The sequence below is a fragment of the Monopterus albus genome, unplaced genomic scaffold (genome assembly GCF_001952655.1).
Source record: "Monopterus albus unplaced genomic scaffold, M_albus_1.0 scaffold83.1, whole genome shotgun sequence".
In the NCBI taxonomy this organism is placed as follows: Eukaryota; Metazoa; Chordata; class Actinopteri; order Synbranchiformes; family Synbranchidae; genus Monopterus; species Monopterus albus.
Genome location: NW_018127963.1, coordinates 484072 through 498719, shown reverse-complemented (window position 1 = coordinate 498719; position 14648 = coordinate 484072). Strand labels below are relative to the sequence as shown.

The window sequence follows — 14648 nt, the reverse complement described above, 5'->3', positions numbered from 1 at the left end:
TTGTGTCTTAGTCCACCACCCCTCTTTAGTGAGGGGTGTTCTATTTTTACAAAAATAGCTTCCTTGACTCCTCTCTCAAACCAGCGATGTTCTCTGGAGAGGATCTGGACTTCACTGTCCTCGAAAGAATGTCCTTTGTCCTTCAGATGGAGGTGGACTGCTGATTCTGGTCCACTGGAGTTGGCCCTCCTGTGTTGGGACATGCGTTCGTGCATGGGCCAGCAGTGGCTGCTTATTGCCGACAGTGGTGCGGTGGGTAGACCCTCCCAATTGGAAGGTTGAGGGTTCGAATCTTGGTGCCTGCAGTCCATATATTGAAGTGTCCTTGGGCAAGACACTGAACCCCCCAAGTTGACTGTGATGGCGGTGCATATGCACGCAGCGGCCCGGGGCCCTCGGCTCCAAACAAAATTTCGTTGTACGCGTCACAATAATACGCGTCTTCTTCTTCTTCTTCTTTTGTATACTATATAGGTTTGCTGGTCAATAAGAGTGTTTTCTTCTGGACTACACTGTAGTTTAGATCAGGTAGTTTTTGGCTACTTAGTTTTTTTTCTCTGTTGTAAGTCTGGCTATGAAACATCCAGATTTATAAGACAGTTAACCTCTCTAGGGCCACCAGCTGGCCCAGATGAAAATAGAAAATACACACACACATTTGTAAATCTTTTTCTTCATTGTTTTGCATATGTATCTGCAATCATTTAATTCCCCACAGGAATCCTGGCAGTGAGCTGCAGGTATACTACGCACCTCATCACACCTACAGTGACTTCTTTGATGAGATCAACCGTCGTGGTGACACTTTCTACGTAGTGTCTTTCCGAAGGGTAAGTTTATTTAGCACATTTGTGGTGATTAATTGTGTGGTGAATTGATCTCTTACATTAAAATTGCAGGAGATTTGAAGGGAACGTTGCTCTTCTTAATTAAACTAAATTTCATTTCATTTCATCTCTCATGAGACCTCCTTTTCCAATACTGGTGATAAACCGCCATTAAGTAATTATGGTAAGAGTAAATTATGAGTCATATATAATATCTTATAGGTCCTCTCCTCAGCAGAGTGGTCTGGTTTGAGAGGAAAGTTGGAGGAGATGACGAAATGCACATGCCCAGGGGTGTAGCTGCCCCTTTCCAATCCACTTTTCTTGGTCTTTTTCCAGTCATCAAAACATGATTTTTATTTTATAGGCATGACCACGTCACTGTAAATCTACTTGGTTTTTACTCATTTGACCATATTTCCATATTTGAGACTCTGGACCTGTTTTTAATTTTCTCTCTTGATATGATTAATTCTTGGAAATCCTATTCATAATGGTTAGTTTGATTTGTTTGGGTTTGTTTATGGAACCCCTGACCTTACATCCTCAATCATTCTCAAATCCTGACTAAACAAAAAGAAAACACGTTTGCTGGGGGGAAATGTTTTCATTGAGTTTGGTTGTTTTAGCTAAAATCAGCCTTGGAAATCTGCTGATAACCTATTTCTGATAAGATGTAAGATATGTATCTTACCAAAACACATTTGTTCACTGTTCCAAAGATGTGGACTGTTACCGTAGTTTATCTCGCATTTAGCACCTCTAGATACACTGAGTGATGCTAACCTCTTAAATCCTCAGGATTACTCAGTGGGCCAGGGATTTTGAAGCATGTGGTCAAAGATCAATATCCCTTGCGACAGAACAAGGTTCAAGTATAAGGGAGGCATGGTGACAGCAGGGACAAGGGTTACAATAGTGCTTTCGATTTGAGGACCTCTACAGATCAAGTAGCTGTCCTTCAGTTTCTAGCAGCTTTGAGTTGTTGGAAGCAGTGCGGGTGTTACAGTTTGTCCAAAATTAGAGTATGACAATGAATAAAATGTTTAACATTACAGGGGGAAAAAATCCTCTCTGATACTTAAACTTTTAATCACAACAATTAAACTGAAGAATAAATTGAAATTCCTTGGTTGGACTTTTACTGACTTGCTGACAAAAGGTAAGTTTATAATTGCTTTACTTTAAACCTTTACCGTTGTGATATGATAATGTGAAACCACAAAGCTGTTTTGGCCATATATATCAGGAAATAATGTAACATGCCAATCAGAATATCAAAAACCAAAGGCAGTGTCTTTAAATGGCCTATTTAGTCCAACTAACAATCCAGAAACCAAATACTCAGTTTGCTTAACTTAAGACAATGTAACACAGAAAACCTTTATAATGGAGAAACTGGAATTTGATAGTTTGATTGGCAGTTTTCCTTGGGGAAAAAAAAGAACAATATTTACAGAATCATTTTCTTTGATTAATGGAGCTCTAAAAAATGTATCAATTGCTCTGACTCTAATTTTCTTCCTTTTCTATTTTGCATTTCTAACCAAAGTAAAGTCCTGCCTTCTTTACGACATGCCTGCTCTTTTTGGATGATTGTTTTGCTAAACTAAGTGTGGAAGATGATCCTGGGTTTTAATAAGATGGAAAGGTTTTGAGTAATCAACAATGTGTTATTGGTAGATATGGGGAAAACAGTTTAATAAACACTAAATAGTAAATGACACAGGCCATATAAAGAGCATAGATTACAGACATTCAGTGTCACCTTTTTAATTGTTACAGACATGCCTTCATTAACTTTTCACCAGTTTATTTGGCTGTACTATGTTTTGTTTCCTGGGTTTCTGTGTGTGTGGGTATTGAGCAAACACTGTTATGTTTTTGTTTTTTGTTCCAGCTAATGTGATGTAATTACAAGACTGCCAAAGCCCTGGATTAACTTTATAATTTGTTTTGATTTTCAAGCCAATCATGGCCAATTTTCACTTTTGTCCCTCTAGACGAAAAATATTTCATCATGGCCTATTTTTGCCCTGGCCAGCATCTTGGGTCACTCCCTGCAATATGTTACGCGCTCAGAGGCGGTCATGTTCATATCAGGGTTACTTTGAACCCTCAGTAGAGACCTTACCGTCTGCGGCTTTAAGTGTAAAATGAGATGAGGTGATGGAAAACGTTACTCTGTGACTGCGCTTACTCTACCGCCATTTTGGGGTCTTGCATCACTTCATGTGTAGTTTTAGCACCTGTGGCTTTGTGTAAGTGTTCATCGAGGTGACGTGGTGGAAACACTGGCTGCTTTCACTGTGGACCATGACCAATAGCTGTTGTCAGCATGACAAGGTCGTCAGACCACTGATGCTAAGCAGCCATCCTCCTAACAGATCAAGACACCCTTTCATTTGTTTGTAGCATTCAGTACTCGTTTTGGTGGCCTATATCTTGTCTCTGATGCCTTGCAGCGATATGGCATGTATCATGAGTTTTACGAGCCAAGTGTGGCAGAGTGAACCAGTTGTCAGCCGGCCTCTTAGCAGCTGTAAAGCCAGGTGATGGAGACCAAACCACAGAGGATGTCTCTGTGGAGATCTATTGTTCTAATAGAAGAACTCCTCCAATTTTACACCTGACGTTCAGTTTGCTCATCATGTGGCCTATAAATTTAGCTGCCTAATGTATTGTACCCTTGGAGGGAGCCCCCCCAAAGTTTAGAAACTACATATTGAAATGCTTTATTGTACTTTGTTGTTGCGTTATACAACATACGTGTGCAGGATTTCATTCACCAGTCTTAGTAGTACTTCAGTTAAATAATTAAAGTCACTCTATGTGTGTCGGCTGCTGCCATTACTCTGTGTGTGTGTGTGTGTGTGTGTGTGTGTGTGTCACATGTGTTTGCACATTAGTATTCTTCTCCACTGCAGCATCTTCTGAGAGGATGTGCTAGGATTAAAACCTTTCGTCTCATTGTCAAATGAGTTGCACAAAAGCCATTTTTAATTATAGCCACTTAGTGAAGTGCTTTGCTTAGTTGGTGCCATTTTATTTCCAGACATCTAGTAGATTCAAAGTAAAAAAAAAAAAAAAAAGGTGTTTCAAAATGGCCCAATCTTATTAACATTCAAGTTCGAAGTGTTTATTTTCATATGCACAGTAAGGAAATGTGTTTCCCTGTACAATGAAATTCTTACTTTGCCGTAAACTGAATGCCAAACAAAAGTGAAATATAAAATAGATAAATAGTAGCACAAAATCTAAAGGCACTTTAAACAGCAAGTGAAAAGAAATATAATAAGAACACAATGAGACATAATGTATGCTACAGTACATTGGAACTGTATGTGCAAAAGTCAGCTCCAATTATTGAAATTAAGAGTGGTTTTACTGATGGGTGATGGGCTGAGGCATGTAAAAGGGACTCGTATGAAGGATTTCTCCCTTATGCTTGAACCTTTTAACCTCGCAAGATATCACGTACAGTACATGTCCCTTCTGTTAAGAATTACAACTTCAGTTCCACATCTTGACTGGCAACTGGCAAGTGTATGCAGCCAACCATTATAATTGCTTCCCAGTGAATTCTATTTTCCTCATGATGACCTCTTCTTTGTTCCCAGGACCATCTTCTACTTCCTGCTACCAACCACAACAAAGGGAGTCGACCCAAGATGTCTGTGCTGTTGCCAGCCATGAACATAAATGGTAAGCAGTGCAGCTCGCACACACACACAAATGATGGAGAGTTAGGTCACTCCACACAATGTACCAGATGAAAGGCAGATTCAGAACCATGTTTCCCCACAAGAATGCAGTACATTTGGTCTAAGACACTTAGAGCACTTTTGCTTTTTAAGCCTTTGAAGGTGACACTGATAATTTTTTCATCTATGCTGGTACTTTGTTTCCCAGAATTGCCTTCTTGGAGCTAGAGTTTGTGTGTTTTGTTTAACCTAAATGAAATTTTCTTTACAGATTATCTTTGCTATAAAGCTTTGTTGACATCTGGCGTTACAAGGTCTTTGCTCCCTCCCTCTTGCTTCCCTCCCTCTTTAAACTTATGGTTTCTTTTGTGTCCTTCAGCCACTGACTCTTTGTTGCATTTTAGTAATTGCTGGAAAGACAATACACAAACCAAAAAAAAAAAGTCATTTCCTTTTGCATTTTGTTTTGGATGAGCAGTAATGAATCTGAGGCCTGGACAGAAATTTGTATTTGGTTAAGTGTACCACTATTTATATATTTTTACTATTTAAAAATGTAATGTCATAAAAAACATTTTAAAAATGCCCTTTTACTAGACTGAAAATCTAGTGCGACCATGTCTTTGGGTGGGCTCACAATAGCCAGGGTTGCCTTGTACTGTGCCTGAACGCAGTTGTCCCCACTGCCCTGCACGCATGATCCAGGCCCAGGCACACTTATGTCACCACAATCCCACTTTTTGTGTGGACGAGAAGCGCTCTCTCACTTCTGAATTCTGTGCTCATGCATGGTTAGCAATAACACTATGTCTACCGTGCCCGAGTCCAACTCAACTGTTCTCAGACCCACCACTTGCTACTATAGATTTTGGCTGTACATCCTTTGCCTACACAACAACCGTTTTTTTTTTTTTTTTTACTTTATAGTAAAGAGCACCCAAAAAAACATCCAGGCCAATATCATCCAGACTTGTGGTTCTGATACAAACTGTCACTTATGCTGCTTTTCCACTATTGGAACCTAATGAGCAGTACACCCCATACTTCCCTTAACCATCACTAAGCGTAGGCTCCTGGGTTTGACGTAGACCATCCTGCTTAACTTTTCCACTGTATTTTCTGTCGGTCTCTGTTTAGAGGAGGGAGGGGCTGCTCTCCTCTCACACAGGCAGTGAGCTGTGTGGTTACACATGGTGCTTGTAATGCTAATACTTGAAGTGTGAAGTTACAGATATTTAACTAATCACTGGCAACTACTCTAGCACACGCACCCTCTGCCCTTGCATGGTCCTGGTACTTGATTTTAATAGTATGACTATTTGTCCGGACAGGCCTGAAAAATGGGCATTTGTAAGTAAGTTACTTGCCAGGAAGGAGTAGTTCAGCTAATAAGCCAGCAGTGCATGACTTGGTCAATAAACTCTTGTGAAAATATAAGCACTTTGATTTGAGGACACCAGACAAACCATTTACCATTGCTGTCACATTTCAAGGCCACATGCTAGTGACAAAGAAACGCATTACTTTCTGTCAAACATATGTCCACTTTAGATTATTTAACAGGGACAAAGCTCATTTAAGCCGCTTCATTTCCTCTTAAGTAGTACAGTTACTGTCCATAGCCTGTCAGTGTCAGTGGCAGACAGATAGTACATGGTTACGATTTGGAGGCTGGTCCATCTGGGAAGCAGTCACCAATTTGACTGCCTGCCCTCCCTCAAAAACAAAGCCAAACATTTTAGCATTTATTTGCATAAGGTATTCTTCAGTATCTGCACACTTGATTGGTAGAAACCTTGGACTATATTTGGTTAATTTGTTGCCAAAATGTTTTGTATGATGAATCACTGAAGTGTGCACCTTTTCTTGATTTTCATGAGCTCGCCATAACCTTCTTTCTGCTGCATTATCAATGCAGTATTTCAGAGTCAAGTCAGCAGAGGTTTCAGCAGAAAGATGTCTTCTGTTTGATTTTTTTACTGAACCTCCAGGACAGTGAATTGAAAGGAAACTGTTTATGTCGGGTGTGAGCAGTTAGGAAGACAGCCTGTTGTTGTTGTTGGCTGTTTAACTGGCATTTTTATCAGAAATCCTCTTGTTCTTCTGATATCTCCCAGTCTGTGTGTGTCAAAGCGCCAACATCAGATTTGATTAGTGTTTCAACCAGGACTGAGAGGAGTGAGTCAGTGGAATATGAGCCTCTCAGCTGGCAGGGAAAACATGGCCATTGGGAAAAAACTTTTTTCCCCTTGGTAGGGGGTGTTTTGAGATAAAGACTGAAGATGAAGACAAACATTGTTCTTGCTTGGTCTTGTCACACAGGAATGTTAAGGTCCGTGCTGGTCAGATAACCTGTTGAAATAGCAGTAAATTGTGAAATCCAAAACCTCCACGTTTATTGTTGATATGGCCAAACAAAGGTGATATTCAGGGAGTGATTTCAGACCTGGAAAGATTTTCAAGAAAGGGCTCTTCTATTTGCATGACTTGTCATGGATGCCTATAGACCACATAGGCCACAAATTCAAAATAGTGTCTTCTGTGCTTATACCAGTCTTTTGCTTCTTGTTTCAGGCATTTGTGTGTTTGCCTCTGTTTTATGTTAGCACAGATGCATGTTCAGTAGCTTTACACTATGTTCACATTATCAACCTTCTGATCTTTTTCTCTTCACTGATCTTTTTGTCAGATCTGATCTTTTTCTCTTCGTGAATCACATTCATGTTTGCAAATGACAAGTATCCGGCTCTGGTGTGAACACCGCTGAGGTCTTAAACTGAATGTGATCCCAATGCACACAAGACTAACAACAATAATGTCATTTGTAAGATGGTCAAACCGCACAATTTTTTTTGGAACATCTTGGTTATAACATGATCCCTTGGCATGATCAGAAACTTAAATGTCCAACAAATGTGAAACTTTTGCATTTCTCCACTGACTCCCCTCGCTGTTGTCCTTGTTTATTTATACCAGCCTGTAAAACCTAACACAGAAAGATGACAACAGGCAATATGCACACGCGCAGAGATGTTGATAAAAAAAAAAACACATGAATTCTGATCTGACTGTTCTCACAGAGGTCACATATATGAAAGTAGCCCAGATCTGATCTGAAAAAAATGGATTTGGTTTGTTTACACAAGCATGAAAAGATTAGGTCTGAGTCACTTGGAAGGAAAAAATTGTCATTCAGCATGTAGTCTGAACATACTGTAGCTTAGGCTTCAGATGCCACAGCTGCTCCTCCTGGGTCTATGTATCTCATTGACCTGACAGCGAGAACTGTAGCCCAAAACCCAGCCAACAGAGCCTGGAAAAGGTTAGCGTTACTTTTCTAGCAGGACAGCACATGCGTCGTCCTTCCTCCTTTTACTTGAGAAACCCCATGTGTCACACAGATGACCTCCTTCAAGTAGCACTTTAGATTTATGCTATCTTTGTTTAAGACTGTGAAATGATTAAATGCAAATGTACATATTTAGCTGGGTCAGACGATTAGTGAAGCAGAAACACTGTCCTCTTTCTGGAGGGTTATTGTTCCACGCTGGAGAATAGTTCTTTCCAGCTCCCTGTTGCTGCTCTCCTTTAGGAATGCCTGGCTACTCCAGTCACTAAATGGTTATCATCTGGAAGTGGTGGATACACTCCGCTGATCTGGAGCAAGTGACTGGTCTGTCCTGGTCAAAAACTAAACATCAAAGGTAGAGACTCTGAAGCAAGCAGTTGTCTTTCAGTTCCTGTCTTGCTACGTATCTATGGTTCAGGGATTGTGTTGTTACTTCACCATGACCTCCCTGATATCCCCTCTGAAAGCACAACTGGCCAAATAGTGTAGTAGCTCCTTATATGGGGTGTAGGGTGTGCTTAGTTAATGATCCTTTGAGTTTGAAAGTAGCTTAATCAAGTGGAGGCGTCATGTTTGGATGAGTTATGAGGATGAAATCATTTACAGGCAGATTGACCACGAGAGACACATTGCAGTCTATTTTTACTGCACATGTTCTCTGTAGCTAACAGGCAGCTCACACTGGGGCTTCAAGGTAGAATTCTATGCAACTGAAGGAGTTGGGGGTCACATTTTCCTACTCCTCTACTCAGCCCCCCCGAAAAAGAGTACACTGTTACAAACCCAAATGTTTGACCCTTTCCATCCTCGCAAAAGAAGTCCTCAAAATTTGTGCTAGTCTGTCAGCCACCATCATCGTGATATGCACTCAGGTTTCTCCAGCTGCCAGACACTGGGCCTTTATCAGAACATACCAATTCACCGTGTCACTGCCACTTTCTGGAACACCTCCCGATGGCAACTGTAAAAGGTAGAAGGAGACCACACAAAGCACAACGGTAGATTTGGCAGCTTCTTCAAAGAGCAGCTGTCTGAAGTTGGGCCCTGGGGCTGTGTGTTTATCTGTTTCACTGTGCAAACCTCTCAAGCTATTTGCAGAGTAGAAGTGAAGACAAGGTGCTAATTTGGTGAAAGATGGCTGTAAACAGTGAGATATAAAATGTGAGTCTTCAGTTTGGATAATGCTGTAGATTATGGCCCACAAATTACTGTGTAATGTTTTGTAATTATTGGTCACTCACGAAATAATGATGGGATACAGTAATTTCATTATGGAGTAACAGAAATGCAGCCACTGCAACACACTACACTAAACTAAGATTGTGAGTATGATATATATTACACCTATTAAGTATCAGCAAGCTGCCATTGTCTTTGTTGAGCATCTGATCATGGCGATGTTAGCATTTAGCTCAAAGCAGTTCTGTGATTTGTTTGAAAGACTGTCTTTTGCTAAATAACGGCCATTTTGGCCACAGTTAGCAGTTAGGGGTAAAGGCTGAAAGACAGTTGGACTGTAGCACAAGTGGAGAAAAGCCATTAACAAACTGTAATGTTTATTATACAGCAGTATCTCTATTAGCCACCATGACCTACTGGTCATTCCAGAACAGCTACAGTAATCACAGCAAAACCCTTGAGAGTACTGCACTGAGCAAGTGTGTTTTATTGCTTAAAAATGTAACTATAATTTGTTAAAGGAAGAATTTGTTACTTTACATAAATACGTACAGCCTCACAGACCAGTCAGTGTAGCTGTCGATGTAGTTTTATTGTATTGTATTGTTTTATAATTATTGATTATAATAAATGAATTATTATTAAAAATACGTGGAAAAAATATTAACACGATAATTAAGATGCAGATTCCTTGTAACTATTAAATTGGATTGGATTATCCATGTGACCACTTTATACTGCCAGACTGTTGGAGTTGTATTTAATGTTAGATGAAGTCATGGTAATGTCAGAGACATTTATTTTCCACTGAACAGAATCAGCACAGGCTTGACTGTGCAGCAATGACAGAACCTTGAACTATCATTAAGCTACATTATATGGAGATAGACAGTGAATAACTTTTCCAGCTCTGTTTCAAACGGATGCTCAGTCTGAAATAGACATAACGTGACAATAAGTTAAGTCCAAACCCAGAGGAGGCTTTCCAGAAATGTCTGTTGAAACACTGTTTGAAGATTTCTGGTTTCACTGCAGTTGCAGAAGAGGAAGTTCAGCAGTGGATGAAGTCAAAGGCAGCATATGTGTACTATCCATTTAATGACATGAACATCCATGGAGCTTTCCAGCTGCAGAAAGAACTATTGTTACGGCCTCTTTACAATTTGATAAAGTTTTTCTGTCTCCAAAGTGCATGCCAAAAGACATCCTGCAGACAGAAGAAGCTGATGTCTTGCACAGTTGTCTGGAAAAAGCTGGCAGCTTTTAAATAACTTGTAATGCTCTTAGGCATGTTAAAGATTCCTACAGCTGCATTTCTGGGTCATATAATAGGGTAGTCAAGCTGTGACTGAGGTGCATTTGGTGTGTGTGCTGCTATTATCTCTGCATGTAAAGGAAGCCACAAGTTATAAAGTTAATGCTAATACATCCCTCTATATATTTAAGATGTTTTGTTACCATAGAATTTTACAAGGGTGTCCCCTCTAAGGGTTGTTCTTCCCACAGGCTGAGTAAAGTTAGGCTGTGAGAGACTGCAAACATACTGTTGTCACAAGTCCAGCATCCCCCCCAACTTGAGTTTCCCCAAGATAAAGCAAGACTAGTTCAAGTCAAGTCAAGATTTTTATTTGCCATTTATGCATAAACAGACAGTCTAGGCATATAGGAATTCTTGTGCAGCTCTCCTTTGGAGTCAGGTAAGGAGTGAGGTTGGTGAGGTAGTGAGGGGTTATAACATACTAAAACACAGTTTATATGCAGGTCTGTTTTCATTGCTTGGTAGAGAATGTCCTGCTATTATTCAGGTCCCCCAAGAGAACATTGTTGATGAGATGCTCTTACAAAAATACCTTGTGGAGCATTTCTGTATTATTGCACATGTCTAGTAAGGGGGGTTATTGCACATATAGTCTCACATTTCTCACACTTTCGTATTTGCCATCAGTCTTACTGCAGCAGGGAAAAAGCTGTTGTAAAGTCTAGTTTTGTGTGTGATGATACTCTCCGCCGTGCTGTGCCTGAGGCTGTAGGTGCAGTTTTTGTGTCTGAGCAGAGAGTGAGCTGGGTGGAGTGGATCTCTGAGTATGTTCTCTGCCCTTTTACGATAGCGCTGTGTGTACAGTGTGTCCACAGCAGGCAGGCCAGTCCCACTGATACTCTCTACAGTCTTTATGGCCCTTTGAAGAGCCTTCCTCTCTGCCTGTGTGGTGCTACCATACCAGACTGTGATGCCAGTAGTGAGGATGCTCTCTACCAGCCCTCTATAAGCCTGGGTGAGAGGGTAATGGTTCAACCCAGCTTTTCTGAGCCGCCTAAAGAAGTATAGCTGCTGCTGGGCTTTCTTCACTGTGGCGGCTGTGTTCAATGACCAGCTCAGGTCAGATGTCACCTGCAGGCCCAGGAACCTGTGGCTGTCAGCCCTCTCTATCTCAGTCCCTTTGGTGGTCAGAAGCAGCAGAGGGGAGGGGTTCTTCCTGAAGTCTACTATTATTTCTTTTGTCTTGTTTATGTTGAGGATGAGGTCATTCTCTTCATAAACAAGAATGTTGTTCACCAAGCTTCTGCAGCCCAACTCATCTACCCCCTTGATGAGGCCCAGAATGGTGGTGTCATCAGCATATTTAATGATGATGGTGTTGTCCTGGTTGGCAACACAGTCTTGGGTGTACAGGGTGAAGAGTTTGGGGCTGAGACAGCAGCCCTGCGGTGAGTCTGTGCTGATTGTGAGCTCAGCAGATACCCATTCTCCCATTCTGACAACCTGTGGTCTTTCAGAAAGTCCAGAATCCAGTTACAGGTAGGAGTTGGTACACCGAGGTCTGTCAACTTCCCAATCAGCCTACCTGGGCGAATGGCGTTGAATGCAGAACTGTAATCCAGGAAGAGCATCCTAGCATAGGTACTGCTGTTGTCAAGGTGTTTCAGGGTATGGAATAAAACCAGAGCCGTCACGTCGTCCACTGATCTGTTGGGGCGGTAGGCAAACTAGAGGGGGATCTACATGTGTGAGGACCAGTTTCTCTAAGCACTTGGTGTCTGTGTTCAACCTGTCAAACCTCGTATAGAAGCTGTTGAGGCTGTCCAGGAGGGTGGCGTCCTGGGGGGCTGTGTTTGTTGATTTGTTCCTGTAGTTTGTGACTGCCTGGATTCCCTGCCACATACTGCGTGTGTTGTTATCCATATAGTAGCTCTCCAGTTTTTGGACATATGCTCTCTTTGCAGCTCTGATGGACTTCTGTAGCTCATACCGGGCTTTCCTGTACTCCGCTTGGTCCCCTGACTTAAAAGCCTCTTGTCTCTTCCTGATTTTCTGTTTTATATTCCTATTAAACCAGGGTTTTCGGTTAGGGAAAACACACACTGTTCTAGCTGGTGCACCAGCTGATGTAATCACTCACAGTCTCTACATATTCTTGGATGTCATTTGTGGCCCCTTTGAAGATGCTCCAGTCTGTGGCTTCTAGACAGCTCTGCAGGCTGGCCTGTGCACAGTCGTTCCAGGTGTTAGCAGTTCTCACCAGTTTGGTGTAAGCAGGTTTTAGCCGGATTGCTAGGTGGTCAGATATACCAAAATAAGGCTTGGGTTCAGCTGAGGAAGCATTTCTAATGTTACTGTAACATTGGTCCAGTGTTTTGTTTCCTATAGTAGGAAAGGTTACAAACTGATACAGTGTAGGCTTTTCCTGAGATTGCAGTGGTTAAAATCCCCCAAAATACGGTTTTTGGTTGGGGAAAACACACACCGTTCTAGCTGGTGTGCATATGGATGTGCACCAGCTGATGTCACTCACAGTCTCTGCATATTCATGGATGTCATTTGTGGCCCCTTTGAAGATGCTCCAGTCTGTGGCTTCTAGACAGCTCTGCAGGCTGGCCTGTGCACAGTCGTTCCAGGTGTTAGCAGTTCTCACCAGTTTGGTGTAAGCAGGTTTTAGCCGGATTGCTAGGTGGTCAGATATACCAAAATAAGGCTTGGGTTCAGCTGAGGAAGCATTTCTAATGTTACTGTAACATTGGTCCAGTGTTTTGTTTCCTATAGTAGGAAAGGTTACAAACTGATACAGTGTAGGCTTTTCCTGAGATTGCAGTGGTTAAAATCCCCCAAAATACTAAAAGCAGCATCAGGATATGTGTTTTCATGCTCACTAATCATACTGTACAGTTCCCTCAGTGCAGCTTCCTCTTTGCCTGGTGGGGGGGGCATAAACTACACTCACAATGATACATTGCAGCTGTCGAGGTAAATAAAATGGCCTTAGCTTTAGTGTTAAATATTCCACATCTTTAGAACAGAATTTGGAGAGAATCTTACAGTTTGTGCATCAATACTGTTTGACAAAGGCAGCCATTCCTCTCCCGCAGGTCTTGCGAGCACTACAATCCTGTCTGAACACAGTAACCATCCAGAGTTATACCCTCATCGGGAGTCTGTTTTCCCAGCCTTGTTTCACTAAAAAAAGAGCAGGGAGCAGTCCTGTACAGTCAGGGAAAAAATAATTTGAACCCCAGCTGATTTTGTAAGTTTGCCCACTAACAAAGAAATGATCAGTCACCAATGTCAATGGTAGGTTTATGTGAACAGTGAGAGACACAACAATAACAAAAAAATCCAGAAAAATGCATTACAAAAAAAAAGTTATAAAGTAATTATAAAGTTATAAAGTAAAAGAGCTCCCTGCCGGGGGTTGGCCTGGCATTGTGGCTTGTTGCTTGTTTATATAGGCCAAACCTCAGGATGATCTTGTGAAAATCTCTAACATTTGATAATGAGCTTTGTATTCATCATCTTACTGTACACCATCTGCAGTCTCTGGGGTTTCTTCAAACACAGTCATACGACTCAACAGCGTGGATCACTTTCTGGCTCTGTCTTGCCAGAGTGGCCTCTTTTCTTTGAACCCAACAAGAAGACTGAAGGATCCTGACTCATCATGAGCGATCAGTGTGTCTGCTTCTTTCCCACACCCTTGGCTGACTTTATTCTGTTAAATTAGCTTGTCATGCTCTTGTTTGTAGATGTTTTTATTTCTCTCAATGTAGGAGAAATCCAGCATGTGACTCATCTCCTCAGTACCCCCCACTTCAAACAATACTCTTTTATACTCCCAAAAAACTCACTTTTATGACTTGTCAAAAATGACTTTTGCAGTCATTTTTGGGAAGCACTGTTTTGGTCTTGTTTTGATTAAATCTTTTGCCACAATCCAAAACAACTGTAGATGGGGCATATGCACATTAAACTGCACTAACTTATTTAGTCATACACTGATTGGTGCGTCAGTAGGTAACAGTTCTTTTCTTTCATTCCTGCCACTACAGACAGCGTCATCAGGGACAAAGAGTTTGAGGTGATGATGCAGATTGACTGTGAAGTGACGGACACCAGGATTCTCCACATCAGGTCTTCCACCATCCCACCTTTGCTCCGAGTCAACCACACAAACACATTTTACCAGCATTCCCCAACCGACAATCAGGCCTCGCCTCCTGTTGGTGTGCTAATGGGGCCTGCTTAGGGTCAACAGCTGCATTATTTATAACTGTCAAGACAAAAACCTAGAAACTCAATCTCTTCATGTCTGCCTCGTT

General features: G+C 41.5%; 1 protein-coding gene across 1 annotated transcript in view; it reads left to right on the top strand.

Annotated features, from left to right (window-relative positions):
- The window catches only part of atf6 (activating transcription factor 6), a 31918-nt gene extending 17276 nt beyond the window's left edge, over positions 1-14642 (top strand). Inside the window, exons 14-16 of the mRNA XM_020607104.1 lie at positions 719-830; positions 4448-4532; positions 14379-14642. Coding sequence (XP_020462760.1) covers positions 719-830; positions 4448-4532; positions 14379-14575 — 394 coding nt within the window. The 3' untranslated portion in view covers positions 14576-14642. The remainder of the gene's footprint in view (positions 1-718; positions 831-4447; positions 4533-14378) is intronic.
- Positions 14643-14648: the final 6 nt, after the last annotated feature.